Here is a 22,661-nt window from a genome sequence, read left to right on the forward strand (position 1 = left end):
AAACGGAATGTGGCACAGGCCTTTAAGCACTTCAAAAGGTTATGAAGGCATAATTATCAAAGATCAACTTATATGACATTATTAATAATTGAGGGAAACAGATCTGACGATAAACTAGAAGGAAACTGACCAGTAAAAGCATTAAAAATTACCCAACATTCTGAGTAATCAGTTATACTCTGAATATTTTTTACAAAATTCACAGACTTCTCCCAAGGACACGACTAATGACTAAACATCCCTAGCAGCAGTCACATTTATTATCCCTAAACTTAGCGCATAATTTACATCAACACCAAACAAGGTGCACTTTCTCTAAACGATCAGATTTCCTGCCGTTCCTCCACCTTTTTCCTATTTCATGGGACCATTTTCTATGTGCCTGAGGTCTACCAGGGACAGCCACCAGCATTTAACTGCTCTGCTATTAGTTACTTAAGAAAAAAGTCAGATATGTCCTTGTGCTTTGGATTATTTCCTATTTTCCAAAATACGTCAGCTGCAAAGATTAATTAAGATGTAATGATCAACTTTAAGAAGTAGAAAAACGCCAGAAAAACTGCTCTCATTCTTAATTTAAAAAAGAAAGCCAGATAATCCTAAAAGTGTGTGTGTGTTTTTGAACCCATTAGTGAGGGGATGTCATAAAGCTACCAATGATCTAAATTCCAAAGAGTGGTAAGTCCCTCTGTGAAGAGACACATGATTTATTTCACCTTTGATGAAGCACAGAAAACAAGTGACGACATTATAAAGTATGTGAAATTTTAACAAACTCTTTAAGGACCAAGAGTACACTAGTGACAATATAGAGCCCCGAGAGCCTCAGGCACAGGGAGATTCTGTACCTACTCAACAATTCCTTTCTCACAGTCTCCTACCTCTGGAGATGCTCACGAGAAATTGTGTGAGCAAGGCAGACCTGAGACTGGCCCACTGGTGGTACGGATGTGTAGTGCCTGCTCCAGCATTTAAAGGTAGAGCAGCAATACCAAGAAAAGTCCATCTACACCTTGGTTTGCATGAATACAAGGTGGTTATCAGCTATATTGCTGGGATAGGAGCAAGAAATCCACCCATGCCCCAGACGGAACCCTGACATGGCAAAGGGACAATAAAGACTTTCACCCTTGAGTACCTGCACTGACATCAGGCAAAGATTAGTGGCTGCTGCAAAGGGTAGGAAACGCACCTCCTTCACTCTGTACTGACAACTAAGCAAATGCAATCTAAACACTGGAGGAGGGCCAGTATGCCCACTCATGCCAGGCTCTGTTCTGCACTGATATAAAACAGCTCTTTTAGCACTGGAAGAGAGGTAGGAAGACTGCTCACATTCTACACCCTCTGCCCTATCCTCCCCCTCCCTTACTGATATAAGACACAGCTCAGCTGTTATGCCAGGGGACAAGGCAAAAAAGCTGCCTGCACTCTTGCTCCTGCCCTGAGCAGAAGGCAGAGAGTATTGGGGAGGTGACATAAGTACTGAGAAAGCTCAGTACCGGGGGCTCAGGTGCACAGGAGCTGCCTAGGACAGAAGCTAGAACAGAAAAATTGCAAAACCCCACTATCCCTCCCCACAAGTATTGCCCCAAGTACCAGCAGTTACTACTGGGAGAGGAGCATGAGCACAAAGAGAAACCCTACACAGGTATGCAGGACAAGCTGTTAGCTAAGAGTAGGACGGGAACAATGAGAAAAACCCTCCAGTACTGCTGGATCTACAAACAAAACAGGCAGCAGTCACCCACTGTCAGAGGAATTCCAAGTCTGTGGGGCACTGATGGTATCAATACCAACAATAAACACCAAACTCAGCTCAAGAACCAACTAGACTAAGTCAACCTAATTGTCTGACAGAAAAAGTACACCTATTTCTGGGTATAAATTCTACTCTTTATATATATGCAATGTGTGACATTCAATCAAAAAGTATGACGTTTTTTCAAAAGATAAAACAATCCATGTCAAGAGAGAAAAACAGCAATAAAAACAGAATTAGAGACGGTACATGCATTGCCACCCTCAAACAGGGACGGTAAAATAACTACAATTAGTATCTTAAAATATCTATCAGGATGACACTTAACAGATGGGAAATTCCACCTGAGATGAAAGCTATAAAAAAGAGCCTAATGAAAATACTAAAACTAAAAAACATGGCCCTGGCTGGTGTAGCTCAGTGGATTGAGCACAGGCCTGAGAACCAGAGGATAGCGGTTCGATTCCCAGTCAGGGCACATGCCTGGGTTGCAAGCCAGTTCCCAGCAGGGGATGCATGAGAGGCAACCATACATTGAGATTTCTCTCCCTCTCTCCTTCCCTTTCCCTCTAAAGATAAATAAATAAATAATAAAAAAATTAAGAAAAAACATGATAACAGAATGCAGAATTCCTTTGATGAGCTTATCAGCAGACTTCACACACAAAAAAGAAAGAATTAGTAAACTTGAAGAAGAAATTATCAACTGAAACACAAAGAGAAAAATGAGTAAAAAAGGAGAATGGTGTATCTAAGAGTTATGGATCACTACAGTCTAATGTGTATGTGATTGGAATCCCAGAAAAAAAAGAAGAAAAAGTAAAAGAAAGACTTGAGGAGATAATGGGCAGAAATTTTCCGAAGTTAATTTGTAAAACCCAAAGCAAAACAAATACAAGAAAACCAAATTATAGTCAAATGGTTGAAAACCAAAGATAAAATCTTGCAAGCAGAGGTCAGAGAAGAAAGATACTTTGCCTACTATGAGAAAAAAGTTAAGAATGATTAGCAGAGTTTTTAATCTATGCAACTAGAAGATTGAATGACATTTTTAAAGTGCTCAGGAGAGGGAAAAGCCTGTCAACCTAGAATTTTATTTTATTTAAAAAAAATTGTATTTATTTATTTTAGAAAGAGGGAAAGGGAGAGAAGAAGAAATGGAGAAAAACATTGAAGTATGAGAGAAACATCAATTGGCTGCCTCTCACATGCCCCCAACTGGGGACCTGGCCTGTAACCCAGGCATGCACTCTGACGGGGAATCGAACCAGTGACCTTTCAGTTCTCAGGCTGGCACTCAACCCAATGAGCTACACCAGCCAGGGCTCAACCTAGAATTTTATACTCAACAATATCTTTAAAATGAAGGCACAAGAAAGATGTCTTCAGATGAACAGAAGCTGAGGAAATTCACTGGCAGCAGACCTGCATTACAAGAAATGTTAAAACTAAGTTCTTCAGGGGAAATCTGGGGGAACACAAAGAAATATCAAGCATTGAAAATGGTAAAACTGTTGGCAAATATAAAAGATAAAGTTTTTAGTACCTTAATCTCTTTAAAATATAAGTGGCTATCTACAGCAAAAATAGCAACATTTGTGGGGTTTATAGCTTATGCAGAAGTAAAATGAAAACCAATAATAGCACAAAGCACAGGAGAGTGAAACAGAAGCACATGATAAGGTTCTTACACTACATGCAAAATGGTATAATATTATTTGCAAATAGACTGATAAGTAAAATGTATATCATAAATGTAGAACTACTAAAATGAAGACAAAGAAGTATAAAGAATTAATAATGTAGATAAAATGGATTCATTAAAATATATTACATCAACAATGAATAAATCCAGGCAGGTAAAGGGTTTATGGAGTTGACTCCATCACTCTCATATTTTTTTTAAGTCTGAAGTTGTTCTCAAAAGAAAAAGTTCAGTTAAAAATATTTAGTGGCCAATAGCCCTTAAGAAATCTTCAATATTTAACCAACCCCACAGTGCACAATCCCAAAAAAGGAAATGAGGCTATATAAAGGAGAGAGAAGATATTATCCCTTCAGGCTATTGCTCACATTCTAAAATGAGGCTCAAAAATGAAAAAAAGATCATTAATATATATTCAAAAATCATTCCGAAATAAGAGTTCCTGATTAAGGAACTTGTATATACCCTAACTTCAACAGCCAATAATCTGGAGACAGCAAAAAATGAAAATCCCTCAACTGTTTACTATTTTGCAAAATCATTAAGATATCCCTACCATAATGTGGTTTTGAAGTCTTGTACATGATTCAAAGTTATTGACACTGTGAGTCATGCCCTGTGATAGATGCTAGGGCTAGGGAGAGAAGCAGTGTATTAATATCCTAAAACTCAATTTAAATGGAAAGACATCTTTGAAGATGGTGGAGGAGTTAAGTGGAAGCTACACTACCCTCCTCCCAGGACCAATTTGGAATTACAACTGAACTGTAGAGAAATTATTCTGAATAACCAACAGAACACTAAGTGGAGAGAAGCCTCATAAACCATTTATAGACAGAAGAAACACTTCATCACACGACACTGGTAGACAGTGCAGAGGAGGCCTGAAAGGGCTGGATGGGCTCTCAAGGCGGCAGCTGAAGTTCCAGAGGGATATTTCAGTGGCTAGAAGGTTCCCCCTGAGAAGTATGTGGTCTGAACCCCAAGCTGGGCTCCCAAGCCAGAGTGGAAAAGGAACACAGATAACACCTAGCTGTGAAAAGTAGCAGGGTTTCTGTTGGCCAGGGAGAGATGGCTGGAGACACAGAGAGCCTCTTAAAGGGCCAACACACAAAATTTTGTTTGCAGTCACTTACCTTGGGCTCCAACAGAGGGGAGGGCAGAGTGAACTAGAGATGCTTAAGGAGAGTCTGGAGCTGATGGATCTGGGGAGAGAACTGAAGGAAGAGCTACTAGAGTTCCTGTGCTAAGTCATTCCTCACACCACAGGAGCATCTTTCCCAGGCAGAGCATTACTCTCTGAAAGGCACCAACCTGAGGGGAAACAATAGCCCCACCCACAGGAATTACTCTGCCCCACCTCCTTGTGCTTAAGCCAGACTACTGATTGCAGCTTGTTTAGATTCAATGGCTGATTAGTTTAATATACAAAATGGTAAATACAAAGAAGCAGCCGGAATGCTACTTCTTTATAAGAAGAAGAAGCATTTCTTCTTCTTTTCTTTGTAAAGACAAAGAAACAGACCCCACATGAAAGAATAAGAGAATTCTCCAGAAGAACTACATGAAATGGCAGCAAGCAATTTATCAGATAGAGAGTTTAGAGTAATGATCAATTATTCTAAATAATCAATAAGAGTACTCAACAGCAAAAAAAGACATAGAAGCTATAAAAAGAACCAATCAGAAATAAAGAATACCATACCTGAAATAAACAATATACTGGAAGGAATAAACGGTAAGTTAGATGAAGCAAAAGACAGAATCAGTGTTTTGAAAGACAATGTAAAAAAAAAAAACACCCAGGCAGAGAAACAAAAAGAAAAAAGAATTTAAAAAAAATGAAGAGAGTTTAAGAAACATTTTGGACAACATGAAGAATAACAACATTAACATCATGGGAATACCAGAAGGAGAAGACAATGAGCAAGGGATTGAGAACCTATTTAAAGAAATAATGACCAAAAACTTCCCTAATGTGGTGAAGGAAAAAGTCACACAAGTCCAGGAAGCTCAGAGAGTCCCGAACTAGCTGGACCCTAAGAGGCCTACACCAAGACATATCATAATTAAAACAACATGGTTTAAAGACAGGGAGAGAATCCCGAAAACTACAAGAGAAAAGTGGGCAGTTTCTTAAAAGGGAACACCAGTTAGACTGGTATCTGATTACTCAACAAAAGCATTTCGGAGCAGAAGGGAGTAGAATTAAATATTCAAGGTGAGGCAAACCAAGGACATCCAACCAAGGCTACTTTACCCAGCACTGCTATCATTTGAAGTTGAAGGAGAAATAAGGAGCTTCCCACATAAGAAAAAGTTAAAGGAGTTTGTTAACACCAAACCAGTAATGCAGCAAATGTTAAAGGGCTGACTTTAAGAAGAAGAAGAGAAAGTGAAAGAAAGAAAAAGAAGGAAAACAGTCTAAAAATAAAATGGCACTACATAAGTATCTATCAATAATCACATTAAATGTAAATGGCTTAAATGCTCTGCCCAAAGGACAGAGGGTAGCTGCATAGACGAGGAAACAAGACCCATATATGTATGCTTCCTTCAAGAGACCTGTCTCAGATCAAAAGATACACAGAGACTAAAAGTAAAGGGTTGGAAAAAAAATATTTCATGCAAATGAAAAAGAAAAAAATGCTGGGACAGTAGTACTTATATCTCACAAAATAGACTTTAAAACCAAGGCTACAGTAAGAAACAAAGAAGAATACTACATAATGATAAAGGGAACACTCCAACAAGAGGATATAACCAGAGTACACATTTATGCACCTAAATATGGTAAGCAAATCTTTATGGATGTAAAAGGAAAGACTGACAGAAATACAGTCGGTGTGGGGGTTTTAACACACCATTGACTTCAATGGATAGATCTTCCAGGCAGAAAATCAACAGCCTTATACAGCAAGCAGCCTTATATGACACACTAGATCAAATGAGTTTAAGTTTTATATCTTCAGAGAATTTCACCCCAAAGCAGCAGACTATGCATACTTTTTAGGTGCACATGGAACATTTTCTAGAGTAGACCACCTATTGGGACACAAAACAATTCTCAATAAATTTAAGAAGATTGAAATCATATCATAGCATGACCACAATGCTATGAAATAAGAACTTGATCACAAGAAGAACACTGAAAAACACTCAAGGACATGGAAGCTAAATAACATGTTATTCAGCAATGAATGGGTCAACAATGAGATCAAGGAAGAAATCAACAGACACTTTGAAACAAAAGTAAATGAGGACACAACAATCCAAAACCTGTGGGATACTGGGAAAGCAATCATAAGAGGGAAATTCATGGCACTACATGCCTATCTCAAAAAAAAAAAAAAAAAGAGAAAAGAAGAAGAAAAAGCTCAAATAAACACTCTAACTTCACACTTAAAAGAACTTGAAAGAACAACAAACAAAGCCCAAAGTGAGTAGAAGGAAGGAACTAATGAAGATCACAGCAGAAATAAATGAAAGAATCTAAAAAAACATACAAAAGATCAATTAATCCAAGAGCTTTTTTAAAAAAAGATAACCAAGATTGACAAACCTTTAACCAGACTCATCAAAAAAAGAAAGACTCAAAAAAATAAAATCAAACCTTTAACCAGACTCATCAAAAAAAAAAGGACTCAAATAAATAAAATCAGAAGTAAAAGAGGAAAAATAACTGACACCAAAGAAATACAAAAAAATTTAAGAAAATATTATGAATAATTATATGCCAACAAACTGGACAACGTGAAGAAAATGGATATTCCTAGAAACATATAATCTTCTAAAAATAAATTAGGAAGAATCAGAGAGCCTGAATAAACAGATCCCAACTAGTGAACCTGAACTAGTAATCAAAAACTCCCAACAAACAAAAACCCTGGACCAGATAGCTCATAGGTGAAGTTTACCAAACATTCCAGGAAGAACTAACACTCCTACTCCTCAAACTATTTCATAAAATTCAAGAAGAGGCAAGGCTCGCAAACTTATTTTATGAGGCTAGCATTATCCTAATTCCAAGACCAGATAAAGACACTATAAAAAATATTAGAGGCCAATATCCATGATGAACATAAACACTAAAATCCTCAACAAAATATCAGCAACGCAAATACAGTAATGCATCAAAAAGATCATACACCATGACCATGTAGGATTTATTTGGTGAATGTAAAGTTGGTACAACATTCACAAGTCAATAAATGTGAGTCACCACATAAACAAAATGAAGTATAAAAAACACGATCATATTCATAGATGCAGAAAAAGCTTTTGATAAAATCCAGCACTCATTTGTGATCAAAACTCTCAGCAAAGTGGAAATACAGGGAACATACCTAAACATAATAAAAGCCATATATGACAAACCCACTGCCAGCATTATACTTAACAGGCAAAAAATACAAGCGTTCCCCTTAAGATCAGGAACAAGACAGGGATGTCCACTTTCACCTCACTTAGTCAACATGGTACTGGAAGTCCTAGCCACAGCAATCCGATAAGAAGAAGAAATAAGACATCCAAATTGGAAAGGAAGAAGTAAAACTGTCTTTATTTGTAAACTATTTGATGACATAATACTTTACATAGAGCACCCCAAAAATTCTACCAAGAAACTACTAAAACTGATAAATGGATTCAGAAAAATGATGGGATACAAAATTAATATCCAGAAATCAGTTATCTTTTTATATGCCAATAATGAACAAACAGAAAGGGAAATTAAGAAACCAATCCTATTCACAATTGCTTCAAAAAGAATAAAATATCTAGGAATAAACCTAACCAAGGATGTGAAAGATCCCTATGAGGAAAATTACAAGGTAATGAAGAAAGATACTGAAGAAAGAAACTGAAGAAGATACAAATAAGTGGAAGCACACACCCTGTTCATGGATAGGAATAATTATCGCCACTAAAATGTTCATACTACCCAAAGCAATCTATAGATTCAATGCAATTCCTATCAAGATTCCAATGATGTATCTCACAGAACTAAATCAAATATTTCAAAAATGTAAACGAAACCACACAAGGTTCTTCATGGCAACAGGGATCCTGAGAAAGAACAAAGTTGGCGGAATAATGCTACCTAATATCAAACTATATTACAAGACCATAGTTTTCATTAAAACAGCATGGTACTAGCATAAAAACAGACACATACATCAATGGAACAGAACAGAGAACCCATAAATAAACCTTTAGAGTCAAATAACATTTGACAGAGGCAGGAAACACACACAATGAGCTAAAGATAGCTTATTCAATAAATAGTGTTGGGAAAATTGGAGAAATTCATGCACAAAAATGAAACTAGACCATCTTCCTACACCACACACAAGAATAAATTCAAAATGGATCAAAGACGTAAATGTTAGACCTGAAACCATAAAAATTCTAGAAAAAAATATAACATAGGGAGAAAATTTGGGATATTGCTCGTAGAAATTTTTTATTAGACATATCTCCCCAGGCAAGGGAAACAAAAAATAAACAAATGGGACTATATCAAACTAAAGATGTTTTGCACAGCAAAGGAAGTCATTAACAAAATAAAAAGACAAGTCACAGAATAGGAGAGCATATATTGCCAGTACATTTGATAAGGGGTTAATATTCAAAATTTACATAGCACTTAAAAAACTCAACCCCTTGCCCTGGCTGGCGTAGCTCAGTGGATTGAGCGTTCCCAGTCAGGGCACATGCCTGGGTTGCAGGCCAGTTCCTTGCAGGCTAACTACCAGCAGGGGACGCACAAAAGGCAACCATACATTGATGTTTCTCTCCCTCTCTCCTTCCCCTCTAAAGATAAATAAAGAAATAAAATCTTAAAAAAAAAAACAAAAAAACAAAACTCAACACCAAACAAACAACACAATTTAAAAAATGGGCAAAGGTCCTGAATAGGCCCTTCTTCTAAGAGAACATACAGATGGTCAATAGACATATGAATAGATGTTCAATGTCAATAATCATCAGAGAAATGCAAATTAAAACCACTATGAGATACCATCTTACACCCATCAGAATGGCTATCATCAATAAATCAACAAACAGCAAGTGCTGGTGAGGATGTGGAGAAAGGGGAGCCCTTCTGCACCGTTGTTGGGAATGCAGACTGGTGCAGCCACTGTGGAGAGCTGTATGGAGACGCCTCAAAAAATTAAAAATGGACCTGCCTTTGACCCAGTGATCCCACTTCTGGGAATATCTCCAAAAGACTAATTCACAGGAACATAAGCACCCTTATGTGCATGGCAGTGTTATTTATCATCACCAGGATATGGAGGCAGCCCAAGTGTGCATCAGCAGTGAGTGGATAAAATAACTATGGCATATCTACACAGTGGCATTCTACTCAGCTGTAAAAAGAAGAAACTTTCACCCTTTGCAACAGGAGGGATAGACCTGGAGAACGTTATGTTAAGTGAAAGAAGCCAGTCAGAGAAAGACAAATACAGTATGATTTCATTCATAGGTAGAGTCTAATGAACAAGCTGAATAAAAAGCAAAACAGACAGACTCATAGATGGAGAACAGATGACAGCTAGTAGGGGTGGGGGTTAAGGGGTGGAGGGATTAAGCAAAAATGAAAAAGGTCTCATGGACATGGACAATAGTGTGGTGATTGCTGGGGAGAGACAGTATAGGGGACTAAATGGTAGTGGAAAAATACAATAAAGATTTAAAAAGAGGAAAAGAAAGAAGGAAAGGAGGGAGGGAGGGAGGAAGAAAGGCCCCAAAATGTTATAGTTATTCTAACAGAGGTCCTACACTAAGTGCTGTGAGGATGAAAGCAAAGTCAGAGAGGGCCAGAGTCAGGTCTTCAAAGATGAGAAGACTGAAAGGAAGAAGCTTTTGGCAGAAATAGAAGCTTTTGGCATCTAAGTGCCTAAGATCATAGAGGAAGCTGGAAAGAATAAGAGTACATACAGGGACTACCCTCAGAAAAGGGAGTGTCTTAGAAAGAATGGTGTCTTTGAAGGGAGGATGTCTTTCTGATGCAAGAGAAAGGAAAGAATACAGACATCTCTAGCTTTATGTTCTTTATATTCACAGTGCGTGTGTGTGTGTGTTGTCTCCTCCTCTCTCTCACACAGTCATGCCACCCAACCTCTGCACAGGCTTTTGCTGGAGCCTGGAATATTGTTTCCATTCCTCTCTGCCTAGTTAGCTCCCATTTATCTTTCACAACTAGGCTCAATCTTCTGCAGTCTTCATCTCTCTCCTTCACAATATCCAACAGACTTGAATAATTACTCCATGTTCCCCTCCAGATTGGAAATTACATAAGAGCAGGGGCCACTTCTGTTTTAAATTTCCATGTTACCCTCCAGAACCTGGTACAGTACATGACACATAGCAGACACTTTGGAAATATTAATTAAATAAATGAACCAAGATAGAGAAAAAGTTATAAATCTTTTTTTCCTATTTTTTATGAATGACAACTAAGAACAAAGCCACAAAAAAGTAAAGCTACATTTCATTAAATTACTAAATTAAAAACTGTCTCAGAAGGATATCCTGTATGACTGTTCATTAGCAACGTTAATTAGCACAAAGGAAGAACTACAAGTAATAGACATCCCATGCTAATCTCTTAATGAATGAGTTTATACATGGCACTCAAAATAAGTAAGACACAAATGCTAAAGTAGGATTAAATCTAGAATTGAATATGGCAAAACAGAAGGGTACACAATTTAAGCATAACAGCTGAGAATCAGGCTGCCTAGGTTAAAACAGAGGCTCCATACTCATTAGTTATGTCTTCAGCAAATTACTTTACTCTCATTAATGATTTCTCTGCTAGCATCCACTCCCCTTCCAGCAATAAAGTGAGTTTGTTTATCAAAGAGCCATGCCCTCCCCAGCTCTCAGTAATGTGTGCCTCAGTTTGGGCCCAAAGAGGCTACAAGATGAAGCTTGTGACCTCGGTTTAAGGGATTAAGTACATTTTGCCCCAAACAGAATTATTGTCACAGCAATGTGAACATGATCAAAACTGTGCCAAGCAGAGCCTTGACTTGGCTCAAATTCAAGATTTGAATTTTAGCTATTTGGTAAATAAAACAGCACCTCACAATAACTAGGGGGAGAGCTGCTGTGGTCATCTTTCTGTCACTATAAAGAGTTCTAAAACGAAGCAATCCCAGAAGGGGAGCAAAGATAGCGGGAGAGCAGGTCCTGGGGACCCTGTCTGAACCAACTCTGCACCAACCTTCACCTCAAGTCAGCTGCACCTGTAACTCTGTAGTCAATTTTTGTTTTCTACCAATCCAGGTTAGACTGGAGTTTCTGCCAGTTCTATCCATGAGTCCCCCTGATATACTTTTTTAGCTTCAATTTCCTCCCTGAAGTAAGGATTCTCCTAGCTTCAGGACCCTGATCTGTGAAGTAGAATACCTATCTACCTCATAGATTTGCTATGAAAATCGAACAGTGCCCAGCACAGACATGACACATCATCAATCTGCTAAGATATTTAAAAATAGAGAACACTCCTTATAAAAAGTACTGAGCTGTGTATGTGATTTTAATTTAAAACAATGAAAATTATATGACTGGGTACTAAGTTCAAGTGAGCAAAGGGACAATGGCAATAGCTACGACCTAAGTTGGGATAAAAATCACAACACTGAATTTGCCATTATCAAGTAATTCACATATTCACCAGGAATATAATGAGAGCTATTCCAAATTATCTCTATAAATATATTGATGCCAAAGCTGAAGGAAAAAACTCTTAAAATAGCCACCTCTTTGACAACTGGTGAATATGTCACTCCTCAACAGAGAAATGCCAATTAAAACTACAATGGGATATCACCTCATGCCTGTCAGAATGGCTATCACCAATATATCAACAAACAAGTGCTGGAGAGGATTTGGGGAAAAGGGAACTGTTGGTGGGAATGCAGACTGGTACAGCCACTGTAGAAATCAATATGGAGTTTTCTCAAAAAATTAAAAATAGAACTGCCTTATGACCCAGCAATTCCATTTCTGGGAATATATCCAAAGAAACCTAAAACACTAATTCAAAAGAATATATGCACCCCTATGTGCACCCTTATATTGAAACCTTTTTACAATAGCCAAGATCTGGAAACAGCCCAAGTGCCCATAGTAGATGAGTGGATAAAAAAGCTGAGGTACATGTACACAATGGAATACCACTTGTCCATAAAAAAGAAGAAAATCTTACCTTTTGTGACAGCGTGGATGGACCTAGAGATTAATATTCTCAGTGATATAAGACAGTCAGAGAAAGACAAATACCATATGATCTCACTGATCTGTGAAATCTAATGAAAAAAATAAACTAACAAACAAAATAGAAAGAGAAGCATGGACACATGGAACAGACTGATTGATAGCTGTCAGGAGGAGGGTTGGGGGGCTAGATGAAAGAAGGTGAAGGGATTAAGTAAAATATATATTATATTATTTTATATGTGTTTACATATATAGATATAATATTATATATAACTGCAATATTATATCTATATCTATATGTGTGTATTATACATATTATACATAATATATAACATTATATCTATAATATCTCTCTCTATATAACATATATACACGCACACAGGCACAGACAACAGTGTGGGGATAATCAGAGGGAAAGTGGGTGGGGGTAAGTGGGGGTGGGCAAAGGGAGCATAAATGGGACGGAAAGAGACTTTGCTCTGGGCAATGGGCACACAGTGCAGTGTGCCTATGATGTTTTGTTGAGTTGTTCACTTGAAACCTGCACAGTTTTGTGAATCAATTACCCCAATAAATTTTTTTATTCTTTTTTTAAATTTAAATTTTTATTTAATTCTTGTTTAAGTACAGTTCTCTGTCTTGTATTCCTAGCCCTGCCCCCCCAGCGCTCCCCACCTCCCTCTCATTTCCGCCCCCCACCTTAGTTATTGTCTATGTGTCCTTTATACTTGTTCATGTGAGTCCATCCCCTTTTCCCCTATGATTCTCTCCCCTCTCCCTTCTGGTCACTGTCAGCACATTCTTTATTTCAGTGTCTTTGGTTACATTTTGCTTGCTTGTTTGTTTTGTTGTTTAGATTCCTGTTAACAGTGATATCATATGGTATTTGTCTTTCACCGCCTGGCTTATTTCGCTCAGCACAATGCTTTCTAGTTCCATCCATGATGTTGCAAAGGGTAGGAGCTCCTTCTTCCTTTCTGCAGCTGTCATTGTTTGCAGATGACATGATAGTGTACATGGAAAATCCTATAGACTCTACCAAAAAACTGCTCGAACTAATAAATGAATTTGGCAAAACAGCAGGATACAAAGTCAATATCCAGAAGTCAAAGGCATTTTTGTATACCAACAATGAAACAGCAGAAGCAGAAATTAAGAAAAAAATCCCATTAGATATAGCAAAAACAAAAATAAAATATCTGGGAATAAACCTAACCAAGGAGGTTAAAGACCTGTATGCAGAAAACTACACAACACTGAAGAGAGAAATCAAGGAAGACACAAACAAATAGAAACACATACCATGTTCATGGATTGGAAGAATTAACATCATCAAAATGTCCATACTACCCAAAGTAATTTACAGATTTAATGCAATACCTATTAAAGTACCAATGGCATATTTCACAGACATAGAACAAACACTTCAAAAATTTATATGGAACCATAAAAGACCCCAAATAGCAGTTGCAATTTTGAGAAAGAAGAACAAAGTAGGAGGGATTACAATACCTGATATCAAACTGTATTACAGGGCCACTGTAATCAAAACAGCCTGGTACTGGCATAAAAACAGGCACAGAGACCAATAGGATAGAACAGAGAGCCCAGAAATAACCCCAAATCTCTACAGTCAGTTAATATTCGACAAAGGGGGCAGTAACATAAAATGGAGTACAGATAGCCTCTTCAACAAATGGTGTTGGGAGAACTGGACAGCTACATGCAAAAAAATGAAACTTGAGCACCAACTTACACCATACACCAAAATACCTCAATAAATTTTTAAAAAAGACTAAAAATCAATGAAACAGAAAATGGACAAGCAACAGAGAAAATCAAAACCAAAAGTTAGACAAATTTGTAAACTTCTAGTAAGACTGATTAAGGAAAAAACAGAAAAACAAAAATTAGCACTATCAAGAATAAAAAAGGGCATATCACAATAGGACCTACATACAATAAAGATATAAATAAGGGAATATGACAAACAACTTTTTGCCAATATGATCAATAACTGGGATGAAATTAACAAATTCACTAAAAAATAACATTAAAACTGACCTAAGAACAACAGAAAATTTGAATAATACTATATTTTTGTTTAAAATTGAATTTGCAATCCAAAATTGTCCACAAAGAAAATTTCAAAATGTTGGCTGAAGTCTGTTCAAACACCTGAGGGTCAGATAAGGCCCTGAGACCACAGTATTTTTCCTCTATTCAATTTTTAGTGACTGGAAAGGAGGTAGGGAGAGAGGAAGAATTATAAAGAAAAAAAAAAGGAAGAGTCCAAATGACAGTTAATCAGATCAAGAGAAAGTAAAATGAAAGCAAACAGTTTTGGATGTCAGTAGGACAGAACTAACAAAATCAGCAAAGACTAGATTATCTGCATTAATGGTGTCAAATGGGCAATCTGAAAAATCTATGGATTGGACCAGAAATGGATGAAATGAATAAAGGGAATTGTACCTATAGAAATGCTGATTTGCATCCCAAACAAGCAAGTGATAGTGGAACAGAGTGGTTCAAATTTCTGCTGTCAAAAGAAGTAATGAGGATAATACACAAAGCACACGAACCACAGAAAAACTGAGCTAACTGTGAGAGCAATGCATTATTGTTTCCATATGCTCTATATTACTATGACAATACATCCCATTAGAAATTAAAACTTTAGTTCCAAATTTGAAAAGCTGTTCCTAGAAGAAAATTTTCAGATAGAAAAAGTTTCTCTGCTCAGATAGAAACAAATAATAATGCAGTTTCTCAAAACAGAATTAAAGCAGGGAGCTAAGGAAAACTACAGAAAGGAACTTGTTTGAAAAAGCAGCTCTATTCTTGGTGGGTTTGGATCTAACCTGAAAGGTATAAACTTACTTTACATTATTATTACTGCAGTACAAATACAAAAGCCTAAAGAAATAGTCAATTCTCTTTATGCATAGCAGTTAAGTTCTACAGACTCACTGTGAATACTGAACTAGTGAATACTGAACCGTTCTTAGAAGAAAATACAAGGTTAGTTTACTGAGAGCATCTGGTCACAACCTTTTTTTGTGAAAAAATTAGTACATAACCTTGTCTAATGTGCATTTCTGTTTAAAGAAACCTTGTTTGATATGTAATGCTGATTCATGAACACTGAACTCACAGACAACAGCACTGCATCTCATGCCTGAACAAGGCTTACCTAACAGGTGTTTTCTCCATAAGGCATACTACACTTCAATATTATCCTCAGGGCTGTTTTAAACAGCAAAGTCACCAATAAAAAGCACAAAATGTGAAAACCATGGCAGCAAACAGACTACAAAAGAGACCTGTGCTTACAGTACAGTATGAACACAGAAACAAGAAGTCAGAGCATCGCCTTGTTCGCCCTCAGACACAGACGACATGTATTTCCGTTGCATTGTACATGGCTGCGAATGATTGAAAGCACTGTGAGTTATGGATTTGGGGCTACAAACAAGTTTTAGTGAGTAGGCAAGATTGGAATCCCCAAGTAATGAGGATTAACTGTATTCACAACTTACATTAACATTGAGTCAATCTTAAAAACGTTTCCTATCAGTGAACCTAGAAATCTGGGAAGCTGTGGTAAAAACAACAAGGCTATACACTACTTCTTAGAATAATTTTCTATAATTTTAAAATATGAAACAAGAAAAATACCAACCCATTAAAAGTCACTTTTTCAGGGATGACCTCTTTAATTTACTAGTATATGCCAATCAGCTTTAGAAGAAATCAAAGCTAGTTCATTCCTAAGTTATAAATTAAATCCCATTTGGAAAATTTGACCCACTACATTTTTTAAAACAGGGCCACCAGTCTATTGACTGTAATTAACTATCACTCAATACCATTTATTCAAACGGACTGCTGGTCAGGCCACACTTGCCCTCACCCTCACGAAGATCAAAGGCTGCCCCACGCTGCCAAATGATTCCAAAACTCAACACAGCATTACCACACTGACTACGTACTCTAGCAAAATATACAACAGAAAAACAAAGTCTGAACTCTCACAGATGAGCAATTTAGATGTTTGCTCAAAGCTTTACAGGTTTGTAAATCACCATTAGTTCTTAAGAGAGGGAGAAACAGCAGCAGGCAGAAAACCACAAAAGCATGAATTAATGGTAAAGTCAACAAAGTTTTTAAAAAAGTATTATTTCCCCCATCCATTCCCTCGATGTTCCAATGAACTGTCATTGCACTAAAGGGATGATTATATACTTTAGAGAAAATGGTGAGAATTAAGTGAACAAATGAGAAAGTCCATATTACCTGCCTTACAGAATGTCCACCCTTCCCAGTTCATACCTTTCGGTCTGCTGCCAGCCCAGCACTCTTTTTACACTGTCATTTCTAGCAACACGACCTGACTCAGTCAGTATACCTGAACATCAAGAAGAAACACTCCTATGTCCACCCCCACCTGCCAAAGAAAACAGTCCCCAAAACATTCCCTATAAAAACCCAAACCGAAGTGTGTATTTTCTAAGATCTCTTGGAGAGACAAATTATGTCTCCCACAGCCACCCAATCAGCTGAATTTTGACCTGAAGTAAAAAAGGGGTGATTGTTAAATGTTAAAGTCTTAAAGTAAATGAAGAATTTAATACTTAAAAGAATAATACCACGATACTATGCTTCTCTGTGCTACAGCTTTGACTCAAATGTGGGTCCAAACATTACCTCTGAGCTGCAGAGCCCATTCCAGCATGCATTCCCCTTCAAGAAGGTATTGTCAATATTCTAAATTAGAATAGCTAAGAAGAAAAAGTCAATTACATTTACTCATGTGCTTTCTTTTACTTTCACTTAGGATCGAGTTAGAAATTAATAGTAATCTGTTTGACTCACATTCATCCTAACTTTCCAGTGCCTTTGTCAACATCCTGGTTGACCCACTGCCACCTGAACTTCTGTAATGAGCTAATTAAATGCCTTCCTAGACCTGTCTCAATTCACTACAGCCGCCATCAGACTGATCTTCCCGAGGCACACTCTATTCACTGCCCCCACATTCAAATACTTCCCATAACTCACACTATCGTCTAAATTAAGAACACGTTTCTCAGCCTGGCTTTCAACGCCCTCTACAATCTGACCTAACATATCTTGCTCCAACAGTTAACTCAAGCTCCAGCACACACCTCAAACTTTTCTGGGTCTCCACACTTGTTTAGACCTTTCCCTCTACTGGATGCACCTACTCCTCATTTCCTGTTGAAATCCTGTCCACTTCACATCTTATCTCTACCACAAAGCACCTCTCTTCAATCGGCTACCACTGTCTGTATAGCCCCCTACGGCACTCACTCAGACTTGTCTAACAGTCACTTATCCTCTCCTACGAGAGTTGAATCTCCAGGGGCAGGGCCTGTATTGAATGTGTTTCTGGATAAAATACAAAACCGAACTCATCAAAACGGGGAAAAAAGAAAAAGAGAAAAAGACATCTCTTACTTTGACAAAGGAGGAAATGGCCTTATTATTAATAGAATAGAAAAAACTCTCCAACAGAAACTTGTAAAGAATGTATCCTTAAATCAACACTTTACCAGAAGAGGTGAAATGCATTCACATCAGTACAGGAGATATGTAACTGGGATCACTGTGTATTTCAAACACAGCAAACCAGTCCCTTATCTCCATCAACACATTAAATGAATAATAAAGTATGACTATATTGTAATAGTATCTCATTTATCTCACATCACTAGGATATGAGGGACTCACATAAGTAGAAGCTCCTACTGAAGAAACAGATCAGACACACCTGTAGCCCGGGCCAGCTGAGAGATGCTCCGGGAAACTGACCTCCCACTGCACCCACGCAAGCAGAAAACACACAAGCAGAGTAGGAAGGTCGTTTTGTACCAGTTACTTGTATCCGGTGAACAGGTAGGCATCAGGGAGGAAGGGCCGGGAGGGTATTAAAACCCTATCAAATGACAAAGGGAATGTCTGCATGGCAGAATCCTCATTCCAAGGTGTTGGCCCTATTCATGGTTGCACCTCCCTGAGAAACCCAGGGGAGGCAAGCAGCTGTTCTTCTAGGAACAACTTACGTCACCATCAACTGAAAGATTCCACCCTTTTTGCCCCTGAAAAAATTTCACACTCTGATTATTTCTGTTATGGGTTGAATTGTGCACCCCAAAATTCACATGTTGAAGTCCTAACTACCAGTACCACTCAACATGACTTTATTTGGATATAAGGTCAGTGCAGATGTAACTAGATGAGGTCAAACTGGAATAGGGTAATAAAATAAGACTGGTCTTCTTATAAAAACAGAAAATCTGGACACAACTACACAAGGAGAATGGCATGTGAAGATGAAGGCAGAAATCAGGTTGATGCTTCTACAAGCCAATAAACTCCACAGATTGGCAGCAGACCACCAGAAGCTAGGCAACAGGCATGAACAGATTCTCCTTCACAGCCCTCAAAAGGAACCACCCTGCCAACACCCTGAGCTTGGACTTTTAGCCTCCAGAGTGGTGAGACTATAAATTGCTATTGTTTAAGCCACTCAGTCTATGGTACTTTGTTTGGGCACCCCTAGCAAACGAATTGGGATCTACTGGTGTTTTCCATTATCATATCACCAATCAACTGTGACAATCACACACTTCTTTAAGAAACCAAAGTTCTTAAATATTGTACTCAATCAACAAACAAGCATGGATGACCTGTATGTGCCAGGCACCAAGGACAGAGCAGTAAACTACATGGTCTCTGCCTTCATATATGTTACTGCAATTAGGACAACTGACAACAAGGCTAAGTTATGCAATGAAAAGTTACAACTGTGGTAACAGTAATAAATGGCACACTTCCAACAGAGAGCAGTGAACATATTACACCATGTCTGAAGGACTCAAGAAAATCACAATGGAGGCCCACTGTACAGTTCTGCACCCTCTGAATGCTTTGCTCCCATGTAGATGCTGGGTTGTTGGATACCGTTAGGTCTGCTTTTATTAGCTAACCTCTTATTTCTCTGCTCACTTTCTCCAATCAGCCCATTTCCACTTTGGAGCTTTTAATATTCCATGGGACAGAAAAATAAGGTAAGTAATATAGCTAAGAAATATACATTAAATAGTGAAGATGACTGTAAGTGAGAACTGAAGATTTAGCTTTAATATGGGCTTTCTGATTTACTTTAGATTCTGAGAGATATTTTTCTGACAAAAAATGTCTATTGATACAATTTTGGCACTAAAGTGAAACACTATTCTATATAAACTAGGTGTTATAAGATAATTTTACTACTTCGGTATAAATTGGTTGTCAAACATTTGTTTTCTTTCAAAGGGAAGAAAAGTTATGGAAGAAATACTGTAAAAAGTTATGAAGGGAATAAATACTGTCCAAAATTGGAATTATACAACTTATTGCCCAGCATAAGGCACATTCTATTATCTAATTGTGACTCATAACACCAAATAACAGGAAGCATTACAATAGGAAGACACAGACAAAACTTTTTGCAGTACTCCATAAATACCACCTACCTCTTATGCATATCCAACAATCATTTTTTGTGTTGTGTTTTTTAAGTTCTTCTTCAGTTACTTCAATTAACCTGCCTTTTAATCCTGTTAGATCCTTCCCACTTTTGGTCAGTCGAATCCAATCCATAAGACTTCTGCCTGGTTTTAGAGGTACCTAAAAAAGGAAAAGGGAAGAATTACATGTGGCTTCAAGTTAGCTGATTTTCCTTTCCCTCCTGCTGCTTGTCTTCAGGCTACTTCACTACAATAAAAAAATATATTTATTTATTTATTTTTGGAGGGGAAGGGAGGGGGAAGGGAGGGGGAGAAATATTGACCTGTGAGAGAGGTATGGATCAGCTCGCTTTCGCACATGCCCCGATTGTGGACGGGCCAAGAACCCAGTCATGTGACCTGACAGGGAATCAAACCAGCGACCTTTCTCTTTGTAGGATGACACTCAACCAACTGAGCCACGCTGGTCAGGGCTACTTCATAATTCTTATTCCCATTCAAAAGAACTAAAAAACAAAAAGCAAATCTAACAATTTCACAAATATTGTTTATAGCTTTAGGAGGTTGTACAAAATCACTTTTTACAACAGAACAGAAATGTTCGCCATAATGGTAACAAGAACAGTACTAAACATGGACTCAGAAAGCAACTTTCGGTGCTGGCGCTGTCACTAATATGTGATAGTCACTTACCAATCTGGGCCAACATTTCTTTGCCTTAAATATCAAGAGAGATTTGATAGACAAATCATTATAAACAACTAGCTAAAGTTGACTTTCTGGATTGTTAATACACACAGGACACTGGAAATCATGAGGCAGCAATCAATTTTCTAAGAATCCACTGAGAAACAAAGGTTATCAAATAACAGAAAATAACAAAATTGTAACCCTCTAGGGAAGGGGGCAAATTGGCCCATACTTGTTTCTTTATAGCCCTTCAGCTAAGAATGGTTTTCACATGAAATAGTGGTGGTGGTAAAAAGACTAAATACTTACGTAATCATCGAAGCCTAACATTTATTATCTGGCCCTCTGCAGAAAAGCTTGCCTATCCTTGTCTACAGGATTTAATAACAAAATGTTTGGTTTCTTGTGTCTTTTTTTCCTAAAATACCTTTTCAGGACTTTTAGGTACTTATAATGCTTTAACCAGTTAAAACAATATGGTAGAAATTTTCACAACATCCCTGTAAGATAGGACTACTGTCTAAACTTGTGTAACTAGTTTGTCACACAGGGCCAGAGGAACGTTTAATGTAAATGCAGGCACACTCAAGAAGTTTATTGCTACAGACTGAAATCCTAAACCCTAATGTGACATTAGGAAGTGGGGCCTTTGGTAGGTGAGTCAGTCATAAGGGCGGAGTCTTCATGAATGGTTTCAATATCTAGATAAAAGTGTCCTGAGAGAGATCCCTCACCCCTTCCTGCCCTGTGAGGATCCAGAAAAAGTTGGCAATGAACAAGGAATCAGGGCTTTACAAGATACAGAATTGGTCACTGGCTAATTAATGCACTGATCTTGAACTTCCAGCCTGCAGAACTGTGAGAAATAAATTTCTGTTGTTTATCAGCCACCTTGCCTGTGGTGTTCTGTTATAGCAGCCTGAACCAACTAAGAACCTTTATATACCTCACTTTCCTGAATCATACCTATTTTAGGCATTTGTTTAGTCCCCAAATAACCAAGTGAATGGGTCTATGGTGCCTTTCCTATTTTACATTCCTTCCTATCAAGCTACATCATCTCATTCTCACCATCACTGAAACTTTCTAGGTCTCTAGGTCCCAATAAAGTTCCAATACCCTAAATGTGAGAATGTGATCTTTCCCATCCCAAATCAAAAATCACTTGTCTGGCTTGTCTATGTGGATTCCACAATGCACACAGAAGTTAAAAGTAATCTTTTGAAAATGCAAAGATAATCATGGGCCCTCCCTCCTTAGGTGGCTCCTCACATTACCTTATAAGAATGTCTCTATATTCCCTACAGTGGTCTACTAGACCTTCAGAACTAGTCATGGTTTACCTCCCATGTTTTAACTTGCTCCTTCCCATTTTATATGTTAGCTAAATGGGAACAGGTTCCTGATTGCTATGAAACACTTGCTGCATGCCAGCATCTAGCCCACTCCCCACCCCAGCCCTCCAGACATCATTTCCTCCAGGAGCCTTCTCAGACCTCAACTTCTTCATGGGCATAACACACTCTTATAGTATAATGGCATTTATCACTGACTGTTTACTAGTCCATGCAGCCTATTAGACTCAACTCCTTGAAACCAGAGATCACATCTCTACAATAAGGTGGGTTCTCAAAAAATATTTATTGACTAGTTGAAATAACAATGGCTATCATATATTGAGTGCATACTTTAGCCAGGCACTGTGCCATAGGATTTACACAACAAACATGAT

The 22,661-nt window shown here is 37.8% G+C and overlaps 1 protein-coding gene across 3 annotated transcripts in view; it reads right to left on the reverse strand.

Moving 5' to 3' along the window:
• CYB5R4 (cytochrome b5 reductase 4) overlaps nt 1-22,661 on the reverse strand; it is an 86,046-nt gene that overhangs the window by 61,324 nt on the left and 2,061 nt on the right. For 2 of the 3 annotated variants that reach the window (XM_037039293.1, XM_037039292.1), the window contains exon 2: nt 20,246-20,399. In XM_037039293.1, coding sequence (XP_036895188.1) covers nt 20,246-20,399 — 154 coding nt within the window. Of the gene's footprint in view, nt 1-4,603; nt 4,685-20,245; nt 20,400-22,661 lie in introns of those variants that run through there. The other variant, XM_037039294.1, reaches the window with a different exon arrangement.

The sequence above is a fragment of the Sturnira hondurensis genome, unplaced genomic scaffold (assembly GCF_014824575.4).
Source record: "Sturnira hondurensis isolate 20B ecotype Veracruz unplaced genomic scaffold, ASM1482457v3 Scaffold0025370, whole genome shotgun sequence".
NCBI classification, from domain to species: domain Eukaryota; kingdom Metazoa; phylum Chordata; class Mammalia; order Chiroptera; family Phyllostomidae; genus Sturnira; species Sturnira hondurensis.